This window comes from Epinephelus moara, chromosome 9, assembly GCF_006386435.1.
Source record: "Epinephelus moara isolate mb chromosome 9, YSFRI_EMoa_1.0, whole genome shotgun sequence".
NCBI lineage: Eukaryota > Metazoa > Chordata > Actinopteri > Perciformes > Serranidae > Epinephelus > Epinephelus moara.
Window position 1 is genome coordinate 31828161 of NC_065514.1, and position 22038 is coordinate 31850198.

General features: G+C 38.5%; 2 protein-coding genes across 5 annotated transcripts in view; one reads left to right on the top strand and one right to left on the bottom strand.

Moving 5' to 3' along the window:
• Nucleotides 1-463: 463 nt before the first annotated feature.
• Nucleotides 464-5102, bottom strand: cfap45 (cilia and flagella associated protein 45). Of its 3 annotated transcripts, none has more exons than XM_050052358.1 (13): nt 4928-5102; nt 4427-4449; nt 4173-4283; nt 3800-3915; nt 3342-3486; nt 3066-3236; nt 2744-2922; nt 2389-2518; nt 2085-2231; nt 1898-2011; nt 1530-1723; nt 756-980; nt 464-658 (listed from the first exon to the last, which is right to left on the bottom strand). In XM_050052358.1, the coding sequence occupies exons 2-13, from the start codon at nt 4427-4429 to the stop codon at nt 592-594; spliced, it is 1602 nt and encodes a 533-aa protein (XP_049908315.1). In that variant the 5' UTR covers nt 4430-4449; nt 4928-5102; the 3' UTR covers nt 464-591. The 3 variants fall into 3 exon arrangements, with proteins under 3 accessions (XP_049908315.1, XP_049908316.1, XP_049908314.1); XM_050052359.1 differs by having other exon boundaries at nt 4997-5014; XM_050052357.1 differs by lacking the exon at nt 4928-5102 and having other exon boundaries at nt 4427-4635.
• Nucleotides 5103-5321: 219 nt separating this feature from the next.
• Nucleotides 5322-22038, top strand: part of ap3b1a (adaptor related protein complex 3 subunit beta 1a) — a 78504-nt gene continuing 61787 nt past the window's right edge. Inside the window, exons 1-5 of one of the 2 annotated variants that reach the window (XM_050052351.1) lie at nt 5322-5617; nt 15765-15840; nt 15971-16045; nt 18914-19009; nt 19301-19461. In XM_050052351.1, the coding sequence (XP_049908308.1) occupies nt 5496-5617; nt 15765-15840; nt 15971-16045; nt 18914-19009; nt 19301-19461 (530 nt within the window). In that variant the 5' untranslated portion in view covers nt 5322-5495. Of the gene's footprint in view, nt 5618-12758; nt 13434-15764; nt 15841-15970; nt 16046-18913; nt 19010-19300; nt 19462-22038 lie in introns of those variants that run through there. The other variant, XM_050052350.1, reaches the window with a different exon arrangement.

The window sequence follows — 22038 nt, forward strand, 5'->3', positions numbered from 1 at the left end:
CCAAATCTATAAGCACCCCTGCAGGCTGTGCGTTTAGATGGTTATGATGAAGAAATAAGCTCTCCATATGTTAAATTATTTGTCGAAAATGGTCTGAAATAAGAGCCTGTGTTTACCTTGATGTACTTTACTTCCTTACATGCATTAAGCTATGTGTGTTAAATTTCATCCTAACCCTAACATGAGCTGAATTTTTTTCCTGTTGTCATGCATATTTGTAATAAAGGGAATCTGTCATTGATGGTTGGCAGAATATGTCTCAATTGAAAGGGAAATACTGACCTGAATAAAAACTAAAACTAACAATTGTACCTTGTCTCATGTAGAGTCAGTCTGTGTGCGAGGAAGTATTAATGTATTAAAAATAAAGTCTTGTTTTTGCAATATGCTTCAAAGAAACAACATAAAACACAATCAACTACTAAAATGTTCACATACCATTGATCACAAGCTTATAAAGCAATGAAGGCGCAATAGAAACGTTTATTGGTAGATTCTTATATGTGTTCAAATTTCATAAATACTTAAATCTTTAACATGATCCCTGTAAAATGTGATGGCTTTGCACCATTTGAATCCAGCTGTGAGTGATCAGAGCGCACAGGCCCGGGCTTTCCTTTCCACTTCACTGCAGTACTTTTCAGAGAGCCCCGTAGCCCTGCACATTAACAAACACATGTCAGCTTTATTCAGTTAAAGACAGTCATTTCAAAATATCAGCCACAAGAAAGAGCCATTAACCTTCCAGTACTTACCTGAGCTCCTTCAGCTTCTTCTCTTTGATCTCATCGAGGCGAACACGTCGCTGCCGGGCTTCCTCGATCAAGCGATCGGCCTCCTTGAAGATCTCTCTGCGCTTAGCTATGGCTGACAGCTCACGTTCCTTCACTTGATTTCGGATGGCCTCTGCATGACGGAGTGCTTTCTGACGCTGCTTCTCCTCCTCCTCCTTTTGTTTGATGCTTGCTTCCTGTTGCACCCTGTGTGGAGAAAGAAAGAAGTGGTGGTGAAAACTAATATTAATAAAATGGTACAGCTGAATGTTTAAAATAATATGCAATGAATAAATGAAAACAAATATTAAAGGTGCATTTCTACTACACTGACTCAACCATCCTACTGTAGTATAGCTCGGATCTTTTGGAGTGGGATTGTATGGGGTATTTATCCATAGTCAGGGTATTTCATACAGTAGATATCACTCAGCACACCCCCAGTCTGGGGAAGCAGGCTGGATTCTGACACAAGAGCTGTGGAGGGGTCAGCTGCAAAACCTATTTTAGCTACCTAAAAAGGCCCACCTAAAACGATCAATATCAGTTTAAATTTATGCTCTCAATATAGCGTAGACTTAAACCGTTAAAGATTTTTTGGGTGGAACTTTTTTCTGTGGCTAAAAAATGTTTTGCTGCTGCCCCCACCCACAGCAGTACATTGCTTAGCTACTGTGTAGGCACTCCTGCCGCTTCTCCAAACACAATTTCAGGATGTGAAAATAAGTTTAAAAACAATAAAATTAAGTTCCTTACTTCACCACCCTCTCAAACTCTGCCTTCTCCCGGCCAGCCTCGATCGACAGGAAGTGCTCTTTGCAATGAACCTGCTGTGAGCGAGCTGCCCTCAGCATCGCTTCCTCCTGAGCTTTCTTTGCAGCGAGCTCTCTCTCTTTTCTCCTCCACTCTCTATCTGCGATCTCTTGGTTCCTCCGAGCACGGAGTTCATCCTTCCAAATGCAGAGACACAAAATTTGGACACGCTGAATGCTTTAATTCCCATCTGAATCTGAATGGCATTTAAGTGCTTTCAAAAAGTGATTAGAGTATTTTAATCTGTTATAGGATTCAATTCAGCAGCTACCCCCTTTATGGAGATGGTCAGCTGGTAGTTTTTTCCTGACCTGCTCTGCCTTGTAGTCTTTTGCTTTCTCTTGCCGGGCCCTCAGCCTGGCAATCTCTAACTCCTTCTCCTTCTTGATTCGTCTCTGCTCTGCTTCATATTCTGCCTCCCGCTCCTGCACAGGTCATGAAATGTCAATACATGAAAAAAAAAAAAAACACTATGAAGACATTTGCTTTTCTTCTGACCATTTTGTTTCTTATGTATTCCATGTCTCTCATGTCAGTCAGCTTCTCCTCCTCGCTCCTCTGCTCCTTGGCCCGCATGGTCTCAGAATTGATACGCATGATCTCTTCCTGCAGATGCTGCTGCTCCTCCCTCTTCTTCTCCAGAGCCTGGAAGAAGACAACCAGTCAGAAAAGAAACTCCAGTGTAGGTGAACCATGCATGTGGTTGCACACCCCCCTGAGCATGTGCTGTTTATGACTCTGGAAATGTTCTAATTTCTAGTGCTTATGTTTATTGTTGTCTTTGCACGGGCTGTGTCTGCACCCTCAGGTCCTCCAGGTTCATTTTTTCCTGCTTGTCTCGTATCTGCTGTTTCTCCTGCTCTTTCATCTCTTCTTGCACTTGCTTCTCCTCCAGACGTTGCTGGATCTGGTCGTAAATTTTTTGCATTCCGCTGGAAAATGACACGAGCATAAGATAAACAATAATAACTACATTACTACTGCCTTTACATTTGATAAGATATGGATCTCATTAGAAAGATGTGGGTGGTTTGAGTGGCTGAAGAAAACATTTTTTCGTCCCCACAGTGTCATATAAAAGTTTTTTTTTTTTTATCCATGTGCAAATCAATCCATGAATAATTAAGTATGTATTTCCCAGTAAGAGCTATCTTTACCTGATCCTCTGCTGTTTGTGCCGCTCATCTATCTGCTCCATAGTCTCCAAGGCCTTGCGGCGCTCCACTTCCATCATGGCATCCAGACGCTTCTCCTCCTCTGACATCTCTGACTGGATCTGTGTCTTCTCATGGATCTGGGCATCACGTGTGGCTTGACACTGAGCACCGAGAATCAGCTGAGGGGATCACACACGCATCCACACACACAAAGAAGTATTGATGACATTCAGAAAAAATCAGAACTGCTGATGACTGATGGCTTCACTTTCAGTCACATTTTTAAACTTGCACGGTCCACATGTCTACAGCTGCTTCCTACCTTGTTAAGCTTTTGGATCTCATCCTCTTGCTCCATCCTTAAGGCATTGGCCCGCTCCACCAGGTGCTGCGCACGGTCCCGGGCCTCTAGCTCCAGTTCAGTCAGTGCCTTGTTCTCCTTACGGGACAGGTCTGCCTCATAGATTCGACGCTTCCTTTCGTCTGCAGCTTGCTAGATGAGAGGAATTTTATAAAAAAGACTGGAGGGCTTATTGTCTTATTGTAAATCTGCAAGTTAAAGGATAATTTTGATTGGATTTTTTTTTATGTTTCTTACAAGTTCCTCTTCTTTCTGTCTCTGATAAGCCTCCCTCAGGGTCTCCCTCTCCACCTTGGCTAGCACCTGGGATGCTGAGGTGATCCGCTCAAACTCAGTTGTTGGCAGAATGATCGACTCTCCTGAAGGATCCCTAAATGGGATCCTGGCATAATGACGGCGGTGGTTTGTTATATGTGCTTATTGGGTTTCAGTACTACAAAATTGCTGGTATGTGAACACTTTTACAATATCTCAATGATTTACAATAGCTCATAGAGATTGATTATAAATTAATATAAATAAATTACTTCCTCGGCATTGAACCCATTTTCAAATGTGCTATGTATCATTTTTAAGTAAAATCTAACTACTTAAATTTCCATCTATGAAAATATGCATTATGCCTTTTATTCCGGTGCCAGTTTTATACCCCAACAGGCAAATTGACAGACAATCTTTGGAGTTTATTAGCCTACCTGAGGTTGCGTATAAGGTCTTTGGTGACAATTTGAACAGTCTCTCCTTCTTGGTTCCTCTGGGATTGATTCTTGGCCTTGGAGGCTGAGTTTCCACGTTTGTCGAACTGGGATATCTAGACAGAGTTAGACATTACACAAACCCAGTCATAATTTGTGATCTCTCCAACCTTGCAACACATTACACTCAGCAGCAGATGTTTAAAACTATCATTAGCCAGGTACATTGTGATGCTATCACACTACAGCCATAAACTGATGATTCTGGGCTCACAGCAACATTAGTGATACCATTATCTAAACAAACACACTTAGCTGAAATTTCATTGTATTAGGTTGGCTACAGTATGCATTTACACCAACGCCTACTCACCGGTGTTGTATTCCCAAACAGGGTCTCATCCACCTGAGAGGTGGGGGCTCGCTTGCGGTACCTGCGGGTGTCAGAGTTGCTCCTTGAATTCGTGGAGCCGGATCCTCGTCTCTACCAGGATTAACATTACCACATGTGCACATTTATAACCGTTGTCTACCACGGTCTGTTAGTCAAAAGCTAAACTGAGATGTAACGTTGTAATATATGTAAAGCGGCACGGCATTTGATTGTTATTTTAACCCAAGACTTACCATGGTCCTCGGCTAGTGGTGTCCTGTGCAAAGGAGAATGAATAAGCACGTCCACAACAGTCTGCTGAATGCTAACCTTTCTATTTTGACCTTAACAAGATTTAAAGACTGACAGTATGATATAATATAATAAAGTTTATTACAGATGTAGCCAGTTCACGCATAAACTTGACAGCCTCCACTGAAATTTGGGGACGTTTGTTGTAGGTTGCCAAGTGAACAAATGCGAGGGCTGAAAGGAGGCGGGACTAGCGTAACTAACGTAACAATATCTTGTTAGGTAACTTACATCTAGCATTATACAGTTATATGATATTTTACGTGCACATTGGAAAACAACAAGAGTCACAAACAAATGTCATCACGATAGTATCGTTAGTTATAACCGCGTAATGTTGCCTTAAACATGCTATATTAACTTGACGTACTGTATTCACCTGCATCAAGCTAACACTAGCTTTTTCTTTGGTACTTTAAATATATTATAATGCTCATACTTACTTTTACTTAAATCAATTTTCGATTCAGGACATTTACGTGTATCAAAGTATTTTTATACTGTGGCATTACCACTTTTACTTGAGTGAAAACAGGCCAGTGCATCTCTTCGGTGTTGTTTTACGTAAAATACGTTAGGCGAGTCCGTAGTTTTTGATCACTTGCTTCTTCTGTTCTTTTTCACTTTCTTCTTCTGTGATAAGAAATATGGTGCTGTTGTTGCCTTGGCAACGGGAGGGCTCGGGGCGTTTCCAACATAGATCTAAAACTTCTAAACGGGACGTCAGCTATAAGCGTTGTAATGAGAAAACGGTTATTTTCTATTTGTTCAAGATCTATGTACCCTGTGCCGCTCAAGCCCTGTCATGTGACACCAACTTGTCCAGCTCACACTTCCGCTACTGCGTGTAAAAAAAAAAAAAGTTGGGTGAAATCTCGGAGAAAGTTTGGGTTTGCAGGAACTTGATACGCTACGTTACATTAGCACATCTTAACGTTTATGAGTTGTTTAAAATCCGGAAGAGGAGCAGAATATACATTTACTTATTGGAGAGTTGTTTAAACGCTTAGCATGTCGACGGCTGCTTTGTACAATGACCAAGGAGGAGCGGAGGCTGCCGTGGAAGCGGGGCAAGAGAACACCGCGACCTCCTCCGGGGCTGCCTTTGGACTTTTCAGCGCTGACTTTAAAAAGTAAGCTAGCTTAGCATTTGTTCTTTCTCCTTCAGTATTGTTCATTTGTGGTAAAGTAAGACAGTTGTGGTGAAGTTGACGGGGCTAACCTGCTGACTATAAATGAAGCCAGCATCATCAACAAGCTAGGCAGTGATGGCGACTGTTAGCTGCTTGCTATGGCATGTGTAACTGTCAAAATTGTCCGTATTTTAGATACATTTACTGTTTTGCTGTGTTTAGTGTAACAGTGTGTGCACGTTAAGATAAAACCGCTGTTCTCAAGTGAGAACGGGCAAGGAAAGCAGTGAAGGAAGACGTTCTCAGGTCCTTTACTGAAGTAAAAATAAAAGTAACGCTACTATAGTGAAGTACAAGTTAAAGCCCTGCATTTAGAGTCTTACTTGAGTAAAAGTACAAAAGTATCAGCATCATCAAAATGTATTGAAAGTACCAAGAGTCAAAGTCCTCTGCAGAATGGTTCATTTCAGAAGTTGTTACTGGATTATAATTTGTGATGCATTAATAATGTGTACATCACTATAATGCTGCAGCAGGTAAACCACGTAATATACTGCTGGTTAGCATAATCTATAATAATACATTATAATTAACTAGTTGATTTATATTTTGTATTGTTAATCAGAATCTGCAAAGTAATTAAAGTTGTTAAATAAGTGTAGTGGAGTTAAAAAGTCCAATATTTGCCTCTGAATGTATTTTAGTAGAAGTAGAAAATAACATAAAATGAAAATACTCAAATTAAGTGCAAGCACAGTACTAGAACTGGTTTTCCTCATAAATTGATGGTGGCAGGTTAAAAAATAATCATTTGAAAGTAAGTTCAATTTTCTTTTGTGCTGTACAGACTGCAGTGATTTAAGAGTGACAGTTTGCTGAGAAATTACTTAACAAAAACCTGAAATAATCTGATGTCCCAGGAGGTCAAACCCTGGAATATTTGTTAAACTTTTATCTGTTTAAATTTGTCTCAAAAGAAGGCAAGATGGATAATTTCATTAGTATTAACTCTGATTTCTCCAGTATTTCATAGTAGGCTCTAGGGATGGGAATCAACAGAGCCCTCTGATGCGATATAATATTGATACTTTGGTCATGATACAATATTATTGTGATTTTATATGATTTGCGATATGCTGAGTATTGCATTTCCATATATTGTGATATACTGGGGTTTATTACCTTTCTTTCAACTGCAAATTAAGGAAATTTTTTTTTGACCATCTGTTTTTTATCTGATAATATTAAGTTTTCAGTCTTTTCATCTCACTTCAGTCATCTTTATTGCAGCAAAATGTATCTAGTGGACTGAAAAAGCAAATCATTTTATCATCCTAGTAGGCCACCAAAAGATTAATTTGTATTTGCAAAGTAATAATTTATATAATAAACAAGAAAAATAGATAAATGGCGTCCCTGCATTGATACAGTAATGCCATGCAAAGTATTGAGATATTATGCTGTATAGATTTTTTTTTCCCCCACCCCTCATAGGCTACATGTTTTTGCCTTAAACATACATTCTTATACAATCTGCAGCAACAAGGACTGATTAGTCCTCCAGATCAGCTTCAGTAATGTAATGTATATAATGTAATCTTCATCCAGTTCAGTGAGTGTCTAATCAATGTGCAGAGCGCTTCATTAAATGTGCACAGGAGTGGTTTTCTTCAAAGAGTAAGCAGAAATAAGACCTCCACATTTGTGTGCAGCATTAATAAGCAGACATAAAGTGTCCCTATGTATGAGGATGTTGAGCAGAGCAGGTTGACATAGTACAGTGAGCTTTTGAGTGAGCTTCTTCTTATTGTATTTTATTTTAATGTTTTAGAGGTTGAATTTTTGTAAAGCCACATATTGACAACAAAATTGTTATTTTTTATTATTAGGGTTTTATTATTATAAAAACCCTTCTTCACCTTTATGATGTGTATTAAACCAGTGTGAAATGAGCCAACTTGTTCACACCATATGGACACAATAATATACTTCTGAGCCTGCAGGTTGAGTGGCCATTAAATGCCTTATCATACTGTAGTCAAATGCCTTTAATATATGAGGGTGTGTTCAATATTCAGCATAAAATAAACACTGTATTGACAGCTGTAAATGACACTGACTTGCTGTACAAGCCTGTTCAGCACTGATACGCAAAGACTGCTGTTGTGGAGTGATAGTCAGGTTTCTACTTGTGACCAGTTGAGTATTTATTTTCAGTATCACGTGATATACACAGGTTTTGTGTATGGAAGGTGTATAAGCAGCCAGGTGACTGATATGAATGATTTTTTTTTTTTAGATTTAATTGATTTGTCGATAAATTATGCCTTCTTCTGACCAACCAATGTGGTCATTCACACAAAACTGTTCAGGTGAGAGAGATAGATGATTTTTTGATGGCTGTGTGAAAGCAGGATTGAATTTTGAAAGCATAAGTGTCTTTGTTTTGACTAAGAGATTTGTGTTATAGGTTTTTATATAGAGCAGCAATGAGGCATTACATTTTTAGAAACTTATGTGGCCTGTTTGAATTCGTCTGTAAACCACCTGTTTTATATGCTCGGACAAGTGATTCTCTTTTTTTGTTATCTTGCTTGTGTGTGGATGTATCAAATAAAAGAATGATCTCTCAAATTGACATATTCCCAGATGGAGCCACTAAAATGAGTCAAAAACATGAGACCCTTTGGACCTATTAGTTTCTAATATAACCGTGTACATGTCCAGTGCTGTGTGTTTTTAAGGTGAAGCTGTTAAATGCTTTAGAAATGCTGTTGAAAAGAAGAAGTTTCTATATTAACATCATGTCATGTTCACTTTTACATTAACTTATCAAAACATGTTTAATCAACTTTTCAGTGTAAAAGTGAAACTGGATTGTCAGCGTGTTTTGAATTTCATCTCAGAAACCTGCCACTAGAGGGCAGCTGATCATCAGTGTAATCATCCAGCTCTGTGTTTATGCAGTTAAGTAACTCTGGTTATAAAGCCCTGTGAGTGGGTGAGAAGCTACACAGTACACCAGCTCCACAGGTGTAGATTTGAGCTGCTCGGTCAGTTTTTAAGCAGAGTAAAGGCTTTATGTGTTAATTCAAACAAGAAATGTTTGACTAAATTTCCTGGAATCTGGCGAGCATTTTTGTGAAGTTACACTGCAGCCTCTGACTTTGTTAGGAGTATTCCCTGCAGCTGGATTTTGCCCATCACGAGTATCATCTTGATGACTTTCTTCCGCCAAAGTCTTAAATGTTGCTTAGTATGCTAAAGTGAACCTCTTAAGCTGTCTCACATGACCATCTACCCAGCAAGGCAAGGCAAGATCATATGTTTACCCGCCTCTAGGCCAAACTGGGAATACCAGAAAGAAAATACGTGAATGATACTTCTGTTTGCACATGTCTGTGTGACACAATTCACAGTGCCCAACCCTGTGCATCGTGGCCTGCACAAATAAAATTTGTAAATTACTAATTTGAAATCCCTGAATGTTTGTCACATGTGAAGGGCACAGCAACATTCCTGTAATGTTCTGTAGTCTAGTCCTCCTCTTACTGACTGAAAGCCCTATACCAGGCCTTAGTGAGCCATAGAAACATGTGACCAACTTGTTATCTGTGACTAAAGAGATATTTCACTGTTGCTGAGTGGTTCGGTTGTATGGATTTTGTTGTGTTAGCAGTTGTGTTTGACCTGCATTAAAAGTTGGATTTTGGATCATAAACTTTATTTTCAGTGGATGGTTATATGTGGGCCTGTTTGTTAATAATATGCTTTCCAGGGCACATCTGGCTGTCATTCTTCACGTAGAAATGAAAGCAATCATATTTTAAACCAAGAAGCACTGCAAACATCTAAATGATGAGGAAATAATACTGATAGATTTAACTGGATTGATCCTGTGATTCAGTGTCTCAAACACCAGAGAGGTTTGCACTCTTGATTACAGGCTCACCAGGTGTGAAACACATTGATTTAATCATTGCAGATTGACTTGAGAGAACATCGAGCATCGTACTTGTGTTCATGTGTTTTTGCATTTTATCATTTTAAGGCTACTGGCAGTCTTTTAATGATTGCACACTGATATTTTATGTTCCCTCTGCTAATGTGTCCTATGTTTCCGATAATAAAAAAAACACAAGCTCAACAAACAGTAACTCTAAAATTTATTTGTTTTTATCTGATCAGATCGATATTGCAGTGTGCCACTTGTTATGGTGTTATCAGCTTAAACCTTTTTGCAGTATCACAGTCCATTAAAAGCCTATTTCTCAGTGTACTTTATATCATTTACAATCCCTTTTCTGACAGCTCAGCATTGCTGCATTTTTTTTGTCTCAAACCAGGAGGTGCCTCCAGATATTTTAACATGAACTTGCATATTTTCCCAGGCTTCATGCATAGTCAAACCACAGCTGCGTTTATTTCCCTCTGTTATTTACGATGATTCATATTAGCTGTGTGAGTTATTCCTTTCCTGACATAAACAAACAGACAGTTTTTGATTTTGATCACAGTTTTATTTTGGTGTATATCTACTGTTGAAGAAGTCCTGATTTAATTGTAAATGTGCTTTGGCTGTTTTGCCTGTTTGAAGTATGAACATTCAATGACAGCTTTTAATCCAACATGGATGAGTAGTCCTTAAAGTACTTCAACTTCATAGATTAAGTTGTGCTCAGTTTTGACTGTTTTCTTGCTTTAAGACTAGCCAACTAGTCTAAGTTTAAACTTCTGTCTGTTTAAACATCACGGAAATTAATTGTTAGGAACATCCCTAAGTTTGACTGCATCATTTTTTTGGCAGTGATCTACAGATTATTGCCATTGACAAAATTTAAAGAATGGATTCAACATTTTACTCGAGAAAAAAATACCAAATATAGAATTTTGTTTGACTTATGTCCAAAAGAAATGCAGTTCTGGAGAGGAACCATGGTAACCATCTTCATAAAATCCAGCTGTAAAGAAGCCGTCTTCTGCCAGCTTCTGCCCCAGGCTGTGTTGTGATCCTGTTACAACTACATGATGAGATCCAAACAACTACACGGAGAAGCTCATCTCTGCAGTCCATCTGTCCTTCATACTTAACTTGAATTAAAGAGTTGCGTATGATTTCCACTGACTCTGTATGGACAAATTTAGTTGCAAAATACAGTTCTTGTTAAGACTAGTAAAGAATTCTCAAAACAAGAAATTGCATTGAAACAAGAGCTGAAATAATGATCATTAAATCAAATTTGTTTTGTCTTCACATAAAACAACGTGGCCATTAAATGAGATGGATACACATGTGGCACATTTGTGATAAATATTCATTAGGAAACTGCCATGGGTAAATGATATTATAATAAATCTCAGCAGTGATGGAAAAAAGCTCATAATCAGACCAAAGTGATGCAGACATTCGGCTGTGAGGAGAGGGGGGTATTGAAAGTGATGCAGTGGTGTTTCCTATGGCTATCATGGTTCCTCTTTCACTTTGTTTTGCACTAAAATATTTCTGATTCAGCAATTTAGCATACTGAACTCGAGAAAAGAAAAACCTGGATACTACACAATAAAGGAGTAATTATTTTTGATGTCACTAGATGTTTTTCTGTTCCTTAACTTTACTGGTTTACTTCTCTCTCAGTACTCTCTCATAGCATTGTTTTCAGCCACTGTAGGCATCTAAAACCCACCGTACACTACCTGCCTAGTGCCAAACAGCAGACAGACACAGCAAGAGACCAGCCGGTGAACATAGTGGAGCATTTAACAGCTAAAGAGACAGATATTTCCCTCAGGTGTTGGTAGAGACCAAAACAGAGCTAAAAACAGTGAATATTGGACTTGCATTTGTCAGATAGTCAGAAAAATTTCTTCAAATGAATGAAAAAGTTGCTTTGCCACTGAATGTGAGCCCTCTGATTAGCTCACACACAATTAAGTGGTAAACCAAATTTTGCGGCATTAAATGACTAATTAAAGCCAAACTTATCAGAAAAATGAACACTTGAACACACAGCAGTCTGATAAGAACTACATGACTTGACAGAAACTATCTATGGGAAAAATGTATTTGATGTTTACTTTGAGTTTTTAGTTATTAGTTTCATGCTCCATCCGCTAACCTGGAGAGGCCGGGCTTTATGACCTATACTGCAGCCAGCCACCAGGGGGCGATCAAGGTATCTCGGCTTCACTTTTGGGGAGCTGTCATGTTGTCCACCTTCATATACAGTATATGCTCTAAACTTCAAACAGTCTTGTCTGTCATTAGGCTGCATTTATGAAAATATGTTATGAGAATTCTGCTTATTGATATGTAGAATAGCATGTAGAATAAGAATATGTAATATTCATTCATTGTGCAAAATAAGAAAAAGCATGTTGGCTGATTCTGATCATTCATTTCAAAGCCGATACTGGCCGATGTCGATGATGTACTGATATTATCAGCATGTTTGCCGATTCCGGTAGTTTATTTTAAGGCCAATATCAGCTCATATCAATGACGTGCCAATATTATCGTGCATCCCTAGTTCCAGTATATTCGAGAGAATGGAGTCATCTCCTCTGCGGATATCTCCAACACTCTGCAACTCACCCCAAACAATCTAGACTGATAAATAGCATCACAAGCAAGAGGAAAAATGTAATATATATTTTTGATTTTGGGGTGATCTGTCTATTTAAGTCACATATATTAGTTAGCTGTTTTTGAAGAACCAGGACTCTTTTATAATAGTAAACTATGCACCAAGCTGCTAAAGATAGCAACGGCACTACCAAGCACTGATTGTTTGACATATTTAGATCAGTCATTTTCAGCCACAGAAAAACTAGGAAGAAAATTTTGCATCCTAAAAAATCCTACTGCAACGTTCTCACATTAAAGGGTATTTCCTGTCATTCAGCGCGGTACTGTTATCGTTGATGTAGGCCTGTCCTGTTGGCAGTGTACTGCCTCTGCTCTCAGTGGTGTCGAGCTAAAGTGGATGATTGTGCTGTGGAGGTGATGAAAAGTATTGCAGTGTTTACCCACCAGTGTAGATAAGGCCCTCCTTTTTCCCCTAGAGGGAAGTGACCATAGTCACACACAGACAGAGTCACACAGACAGCCAGAAGGCAGGTGAGATAACATAGTTTCCAGAGGAAAATCTACATGTATGAGAAGATAGGAGTAACAACTTAACAAGAGTCGACCACAGCTGACCAGCAGGTAGTTTCAGAAAGAAGGTGGACTACAGCAGAAGGACAGATGTCTAACCCGAGTCAGCAGGCACTACCCTCAAGCATAAGTATGACTTGCCATTAGCGAGCTGACGGGGCATCTTGTGACTTTTTTTTTTTTGCCCAAGAGAAGAGGAAGGGAGAAGTGAATGACAGGCACAAAGCCAGTGGAGCCTGTACTGTTTTTCCACTCTCCCTGGCTTTGACAGTTATGAACAAGAACGAGTTGAGAAGACAACTGTAAATAAAGCCAAGAGAACAGGGCACACAGCCTGAAGAAAAGTAATTACTACAGCTCTGTTTCTCTCTTGAGTTACTTGAAATACAGTCTGCTTGGTTCATGGACTCTATTCTTTAGACGGCTAACACACACACACACAGAAGGAGCACTAGCTGTTGAAGTGTTTTTTGGACTGCTGTGGGGGACGGCCGGCATGGATGGTGGTTTCTCTTCTTTACGCTCGGAGGCAGTGGGAGCCATGAGGACAGCGCTGGTATCCGCTGAGAACTTACAGCTCACTCTGAAGACTGAGCTCAGTCAGGAAGAACAGGCCCTCACACACACCAAGAGTAGCCCCAAGGAGACACAAAAAGCCGGGTACTGTAGTAAGATTACCCACAGAAACTCTGATGGAGACATACCTTAAACTGTGTGTTTTACTTCTTTGACGTAAGTTGTAGTTCAGGTTATTATTTCCTTACAATGTTGGTCAGCTGGATACTCGAGTCTGCAATGTATTTCAAAGGAAAACCTTACAAAGATTGTCATGTAAAACTTTTAAAAGTGACCATTGTTTAAAATGTGGATACATTTAGATATACTAACAAAAGTAAAAATCATGTTTTAGAATTTATTTTTTTTTCTAAAGGTTTGGTATACTGCAATTTGTTCTGCCTAGAAAGAGACTGCAAAATAATTCTTCCAGTTATTGTTGCAGATTATTTTACTTGAATAAGGGCTGGGTGTTATTGAGAAAATCAGATTCATAATATTTTTGATCAGATATGTCAATATTGATATTGCGGCATTATTGCAGGGTGAACTATTGTTGCTCTCACAAAATATTTCTTCAATGAGGTTTTTGATAAATAATCATCAGTAATGTGTATGTAATGACGAGAACAGCTAGAACACTTGGGTAAGTTTAGAAAATGAAAATCACTTTACTGTAACGCAGCCTTTAAAACTGGGGAAAGACAACACATGATGTTATGATATCCAAAATGTAAGACAATAGCTAGTCTCATATTGTAATACCAATATCATATCAATATATTGCCCATCCCTAACGTGATAACTGTATCTCAAAAAGTATAATACAATCCAGAAAAAATACATTACATTTGTAAAATTATGACTCATGGTGTAGCCTTTTAACTTACCTACATGTTCCTGTGAGATTAATAGTATGTATTAAATCACAACATAATATTGGAATTAAGACAATTTAGTCACTTAGATTAATGATGAAACGTGACCAAGGTCTGTAAGGCTGTAGGAAAGCACAGCAGTGTTTTGAGCTAAATGCTAAGGTAACATGTTCACTGCAGAGCAGATATAATGTTTACTATGTTCACTATCTTAATTTAGTTAAAGGGATACTTCACCCACAAAATGATAATTTGTATGTCAATTACTCGGTGTGTTGCGTTGAATTTGTCAATAAAACTTTGTTTTTCTAAAAAAGGAGAACATTCTTCATGAATTGAAGTAAATAGGGTCTGCATTCAACAATAGCGAAATTATATCAGAACACCCATTTACAAACTCACACAACTTGTGCAGTATAATCCAAGTGTCATTTATCCTGTTGTGGGCTCAATATTGCATTTTTGCAAATGTGTTACAATATTAAACACTTCCGCCTACTATTTTTGCACCCTTAGCATACCTGAGCATGCGTTCGTATGAGCTCCACTTAATCAGAGTTAAAATGCATGCGCATGCCAAGGTACACTACTCAGTAGTGCATGACACTGTTTGAACTGATGTGTTTTACATCCAAAGTTTTAGCGAATGTAGTTTAGTATAGTTTTTGCGGACCCTGCTTACTTCAATTCATCAAGAATGTTCGTCTTTTTGGATTCTCTGTTCAATGTAAGGTATGCAGAAACAATACACTTGTCTTCATGAATTCAATATAACACCCAGTGAGTAATTGATATACAAATGGTTATTTTGTGGGTGAAGTATTTCTGTAGTTTAGCATGCTAAGATTGCTAATTAGTACTATATACAAAGTACAGCAGAGGCTGATGGGAATTTCATAAGTATTTGGTCATTTTTGGCGGATGATGGTGCAAGATGAAAAATCAGAAGATCATCAGAATTATTAGAAATGAATCCTACTAAAGAACATGAACATCTGCACAAAATTTCAGGTTGTTTATATATTTCTGTCTGGGCTAAAAATCTGTTTGTCCATTTCGTTCCAAGAAACAAACACATGATCTGCATCTCTCCTGCATTTTGTTTTCCATCTGAACGTTACCCTTCCAGATGTTTAGCCTCTGCGTGAGACAAACAACCTGTGTCATTGCACAATCACAATGTGTGTCAGCATTAGCCAAGGAATGAGCATTGTCATATCATGTGAGTGCAGACATTTTAGCAGAGATTAGTGTGATGCTGCTGTTTGTAGTGGTAAAGATGACATTCTTGCTGTTTGTTTGGGTGCATTGTTAGGCCACTATAGGCTGAATAATGTACAGAACTGTGTAGCCTATAGGAGCCAATGTGGCCCTCGTATGTGTACCCTGTAATCTGTGAAGCTGACACAGATGTTGTATACATGGAGCTTTCACAGTACCTTTGGTCAACCTCTCATGCTTGAAACTGATTAGTCAAGTTGTCTGAGGAGCGTTAATTCTAAGGCCTCTCTAATGACCATAATAAGCACAGGTTACAGTATTTTCTTTCTGTCCTCAGGAATGAAGACCTTAAAGAGATGCTGGAGAGCAACAAGGAGTCCCTCAAGCTGGAAGCCATGAAAAGGATCGTTGGGGTGAGTGCATCATGGGAATTCACACACAGGACAAACTGCAACATTGTAACTGTGTGTTTTCAGTTGTTGAGTTTAATACCAGAGATCAGATTGGTGGATAAAATTGTTTTATTGTTTGATTTGTTTTCAGCTGATTGCCAAAGGGAAAAATTCATCAGAGCTCTTTCCTGCTGTGGTGAAGAACGTTGCGAGTAAGAACATTGAGGTATGACAGTATTAAGAAATATATATCACAGAAAAAAACATCATCATTACTGCTGTGATTCATGTAGTTCTTGTGTGACACATCACATGGTTATTCCGTGTTACGTTACAGAGGGAACTTCCTCTTTCAGAACAATTGTAGGCTCATGTGGATTGGCTTCGTATGAAAGCTTGTACAAAGCTAAACAGACATACTTAAAACCAATGGTCATACAAGAATAATGACATAAAAAAATAAAAGATAAAAGAATTGAAATAAACACAAGGTAAGAATAATGGGGATGCAGAGTTTGCATGTTCTCCCCGTGTCAGCGTGGGTTTTCTTCAGGTACTCCGGCTTCCTCCCAGAGTCCAGAGACATGCGGGTTAATTGGTGACTCTAAAGTGACCGTAGGTGTGAATGTGAGCATGAATGGTTGTCTGTCTCCATGTGTCAGCCCTGTGATAGTCTGGTGACCTGTCTAGGGTGTACCCTGCCTCTTGCCTCTCCCCCTGCGACCCCCAACAAGATAAGCGGTTACGGAAAATGAATGGATGATCATTCATATACGTTCAAGCAGTCATTGGAGCTCTAACTTTTCCTCCAGTTCCTTAAATTTCCCCTCCGTTGTCGTTGGACATGTTCTAAACCTGCCTCCCCCCAAAATAACTAAACGAAAATACAAACACAAAGAGAGAGAGAGAGACAGAGAGAGAAAAAAAGATACAAAATAGCCTCAGTCATGGGTACCATCGGGGATGGAAAGAGTACACTACCATACTATATACTCAAGTAAAAGTATTGTTGCTTGAAATATTTTAGTAAAGTAAAAGTAACAGTACTGGTGTACAAATGTATACAGGTAAAAAGTAAGTCGATTAAAATGTGAGTAAATGACAACATAAAATTGAAATAAGAGAATTTGATAACTTAAACGTGTGTTGAAATATGAGTCTGGAACAGTAACTCTAGTTGTGATAATATCGGTTTTACAGATCCACTTAACTGTGACCGGATGAATGATTTTTTTTTTTTTTTTTGGTATTTATTTAGGTTTGTCTAATTTGTTTTTCAAGAAAGAAAACATTTTTATGCCTTGTTGCTGGTGACAGCCGTGGCTGGAGGCATTATGTTTTTGGGTTGTTTGTCCCTTTCTCTTAATTGTGATATCTCAGGAACGCTTTGACGGATTTTCTAGTTTAAAAGGCATATCACCTGATCAGTCAATAGTAATACAACTAGTTTTAAATCATGAATTGGTGCAGTAGCAGCAGAAAGACACTGTAAGATACCGTGGGTCTGTAAATACTCCACTAAATCATGGCAGACTTGTGCACGGACTATTCCAGTGAATGACCGAACACTAAGCAGCAGCTCAAGAGGGGTTCCCATGCCCAGAGCCTGTGAATATTGATTAGCAGCAGCAGAATAATCAGGTAGCGTGAGGGGCAGCATGTGAGCGGGGGGCCTGAAGCCCGGCGCTGTGTGCAAGGCATGCAGCCGAAGCAACTCATGGCAGGGTAGGGGAGCAGGTGGGTGGATGTAATTGGCAGAAGAGAGCCCACAGTCACGTCTCCTCTCTCCCATCTCGTATACACCAGCTGCTAAGGTAGTGCTGGTTTCTCCTCTCTCTCTCCCAGTTTTTTCCACACTTTACTCACCTATAGTACGTCTCACTAAAAATGGCCTCCTCTCTTGTTCCCACCCTCATCCCTTTCTCTCCTTGTCACTATGAGCCGCCATTGATCCCCGTTAATTAGAAAACAGCACAAGAGCATGAGGGTGTTGTGTGATTTAATATCAGTGGGATTTATTTTTTTCATCATTGTTGCACCCTTTATTTTAACTCCACATATCATAAATGTATGTGTGTGTGCATGTTTTGGCGTACTTGTGTATGCTTTTGTGTGACATGAAGCAAAGCAAAAAAACAAAAAACAAAACATTAAATCTTATTTGGTGCTGAGCAAGTTGTAGAGCCTTTAACTGCCTACTTAGTTGTTCAAAATGAAATCAGTCTTGTGCTGTGTGGTCAGAGAAACCAGATCCTTGAGGGCAGATGGGTTGAGTCTGCTTTTATAGTGAGTAATGCCATTAATTCCAGCAGTAATGACCAGAAGGATGATTGAGAACTGTAGTGCACTGCTGCAGGTCAATACTCACTGCGTTAGAAAGCATGGTGCTGATTAGTAATTAAACTCTCTGCGATTGCACCTAAAACGTGACCTTACCCCTGACCTCGACTGTAGATCAGTTCTTAAATGAAATTATATATAGTTCCTGAAGTAAATCGTCATTTTTCATAAACACTTTTATTCCAGTTCCATTATTTATGAATCTGCTGCCTTATAGGAAGAAATCAGCTCTGTTAGTTCCTTTTTTTTCTGGACAGTTGATGTGATCAGCAGACAAGTAACCTTTGGCCTCCAGTTAACCTCGTCAGAAAGCAGGACAAATATTATCTCAGGCCTTCCTGCGAGAAAAGAAGAGGTGTGGAAGCCAGGAACACAAGACGGCGGGGCAAATAATTCAGTAGCAATTTCTGAAAGGGAACAAAAATACATAACCTCGCTCTCTGCCTGAAACAACACTGGATGGAGTCTGCAGCTCGTGATACCAAGACAGGAAAACTTTCTTTACCAACTTTTTTCCTCATATTACTTGAAATAATAAACTCAGAAAAACTGAGCTGAAAGAAGACTCTTCCTGTTCATTTTATTCCTTTTATAGCTGTACTCTTTTGTCTTTTATTAACAACATACAGCACGTCCTCTCACATAAACCTGCTGAACTCTTAGAACACAGCTTGTTTCCTTTCCATGTGCTGCATTAATTTCCCCTCACAGCTGCTTCAACTTATTGCCTTTTTGATTTAATTGTCCTTTGCAGCTTAAGAAGCTTGTATATGTGTACCTGGTGAGGTATGCAGAAGAACAGCAGGACCTGGCTTTGCTATCCATTAGCACCTTCCAGCGGGCCCTTAAGGTAACATCTCTACTTCTTGTCACTGTCTTTTCTCTTCATTATTACTAATATGGTAAAAAGCTGTCTTTTCTTGCAATATGTATAATATATTATTGCTGAGATGTTAACTGTGTTGTTTTTGTTATTTATGTATGACATTAGTGTTGTTGTAGTTCCAAATTACGACTGGGAAAGTTGCATGTAATCTCTAACCTCGATTTTCTGTGAAATGCTTCAGATACTTAAAAAATAATTAGTAGAAAACATTCTTTCACAAACTGACACAAGTGGGTTTTTGTATCTCTGTGGCAGGACCCAAATCAGTTGATCCGGGCCAGCGCACTGAGGGTTTTGTCCAGTATCCGGGTCACCATAATTGTCCCCATCATGATGTTGGCCATCAAAGAGGCGTCAACTGACCTGTCCCCATATGTCAGGAAGACGGCAGCCCACGCCATCCAGAAGCTCTACAGGTACAGTTCTGTGCATCTGATGTTGTTCCTGCTTTTGGCAAAAAATAATAAGAGTTCGGATGTAGTAGCTGCACTCGTTAGTTGAATGGCTCTCCTTTCCACCTCATTTCTAAGCAGTTAATACAGTAAATATTGAGTAATGTTGATATAAGGGGTTTTGCCCTGCAGTTATCTTGCTCTTATCAGCGGAGTCTTTCTGAGACTGGCATGGATCAAAGATTGAAATAAGAGCAAACTAGTAAAACTAAGCTGGAATGGATCAGTTGCACATTTAATTTGATGGTTGGTATCAGAGGATAGCTCTTTACAAGAGTAGGGCTGTCTCTGAAATCTGTTTATTCTATGGTGCATTATATATATATATATATATATATATATATTATGGTGCATTATATATATATATATATATATATATATATATATTTTAGTGCTCTGGAAATTTCCCACAATGAAACCAAAAAAGTAGCATCCATTGTAGGGCCGCAACTTATTATTGTCTTGATAAATAATTAGCTACATTTACATGCACACTAATATTCTACTATCATTCCCAATGTGACAATATTCCAGATTGGATTGGGGTCATGTTAACAGCATATTCCATTTGGATATTATTCTGGTTTTAGGACCATTCTTTGGACATGTTGACAGTGCATTCGGAATATGCGTCTCAATTGGGTTTTTTTACTGCAGTTTGCGACACACCGCCTCTGGCCTATTTACAGTCGGCTCTGTGTGTTGTCAGAGATTTGTTATACAAAAATAAACTCACCAATAGTTTGCAAGGCTGGTGTAGAGATGCATGCCCAAAAGAAAAGCCCATATTATTATACAACACACATACTTTTAAACATTATAAAAGACTTAGATACGTGCTTGCATTGCTGACATTTTCAAGAAGGTGACTGAAGGAATGAAAGAGGGAGGCTGTGTTTGTGTTGTCCAACAGTTCCGCCAAAACCTATTTTGACACAAAAATGCAAAATGGCACAAGCAGCTCCAGCCATTCCACTTTTTTTCTTATTTTGACACTGTAAATGACATGTCAGGGCATGGTGATTGGAGTATACATGGCTGCATGTCTTTTTATTGAGACAAGGACCTATCATTTCATTGTCTCATACATTTTCCTTTTTTTTTTTTACATTAAAAAAAACCCATAAAGTTCAATACTGATAAAAAGACAATAAACTGAAAGGACTGATTTCTAGATACTATACATCGACCCCTTACATTTACATGAGTATATCAATACTCCACTCCCTATGTGCCCCTACATATGTACTTACATGCACACATATACTATAAACACTTGCATACCAAGATCTGTCCACACATTTTCAATCAGTCATTTCAAATAAAACAAGAGAAGAAGAAAGAGGAAAAAAAGGAAGTCAAGAAATAATACTAAAATGAATAAATAAAAATAAGATCATAATAATTAAACAAAGGGGAAAAAAATCAAAACAGAGAAATTGTATGTTTTCTGTCCTTTTTTTTCCGCTTATGCACACCACTTGTACCACATGTCATACAGTATATATCTACTTCTGTCAAAATAGAGATTTAAGGAATTATTCCAGTGAAACATCTTATAACATTTTAACAAACTGTTGCGATGAACCAAGGGATTTCTTGGTGATATGTATGCAATCCAGTTTTCCCAAATTCTATGAAATCTATCCAGTTCTAATCAGGAAGAAAAAGTCAATGTCTCCATCACATATATGTATGTATGTATGTATGTATATGTATATGTATATATATGTATATCATCCACCCAGTACTCAGTCCTTGGTGCCTCTGTCTTCTGCAATTTTCTGGTAATAGCTTATTTAAAAAAACAGAAACAAAAACATTTTTGGTTAGCCATGTGAGCAGTTTAGTAGGAATATCATCTTTTTTGGAATAAAGGCAAAAAATTGTGTATTTTGTACATGTAAATGTAGATGTTTTGTCTGCAAAATGTCAGAAAATAGTGAAAGCTGCCTGCTATAATTTTCCAGAGCCCTAGATGAGGTATTCAGATATTGTTTCATTCAACCACCTGTCCAAACCTTCCAAGCATGTGCAGTGTACAATTAGATACAACAAAGAAAAGCAGCAAACCATCATGATTTTAGAATTTGAATTTTTGACATTTTGGGACATTTTGCTTGTAAAAGGATTAATTGATTATCAGAATAGTTGCAGGTTAATTGTCTGCCTATGTGCTCATCTACTTGTTGTAGCTCTAATCCATGGCATGACATGTACTAGGGATGTTCCAATCTGATGCAGAGCTATTCAGTTGTCAAGCATATACATTAGATTGATTTAAATAACTTTTAATGCACTTGAAGTCTGCACTGTGCAGCTGTAATATCTTGGAAAATAGAAATATCAGATCAGGACTTGGTATCGGCAGATACTCAACATTTTATTACTCTGTAATTGGTGGCAAAAAAACTTGAGTTGGACTTCTAGAGCATGAACAATCCTTTCTGCTCACATGCAATACAATGCATTTTACAGATGTGAAAATGAATAGTTGTGAAACACTGTACCTGTCAATGAGGATGCAACGTGGGGCCCAAG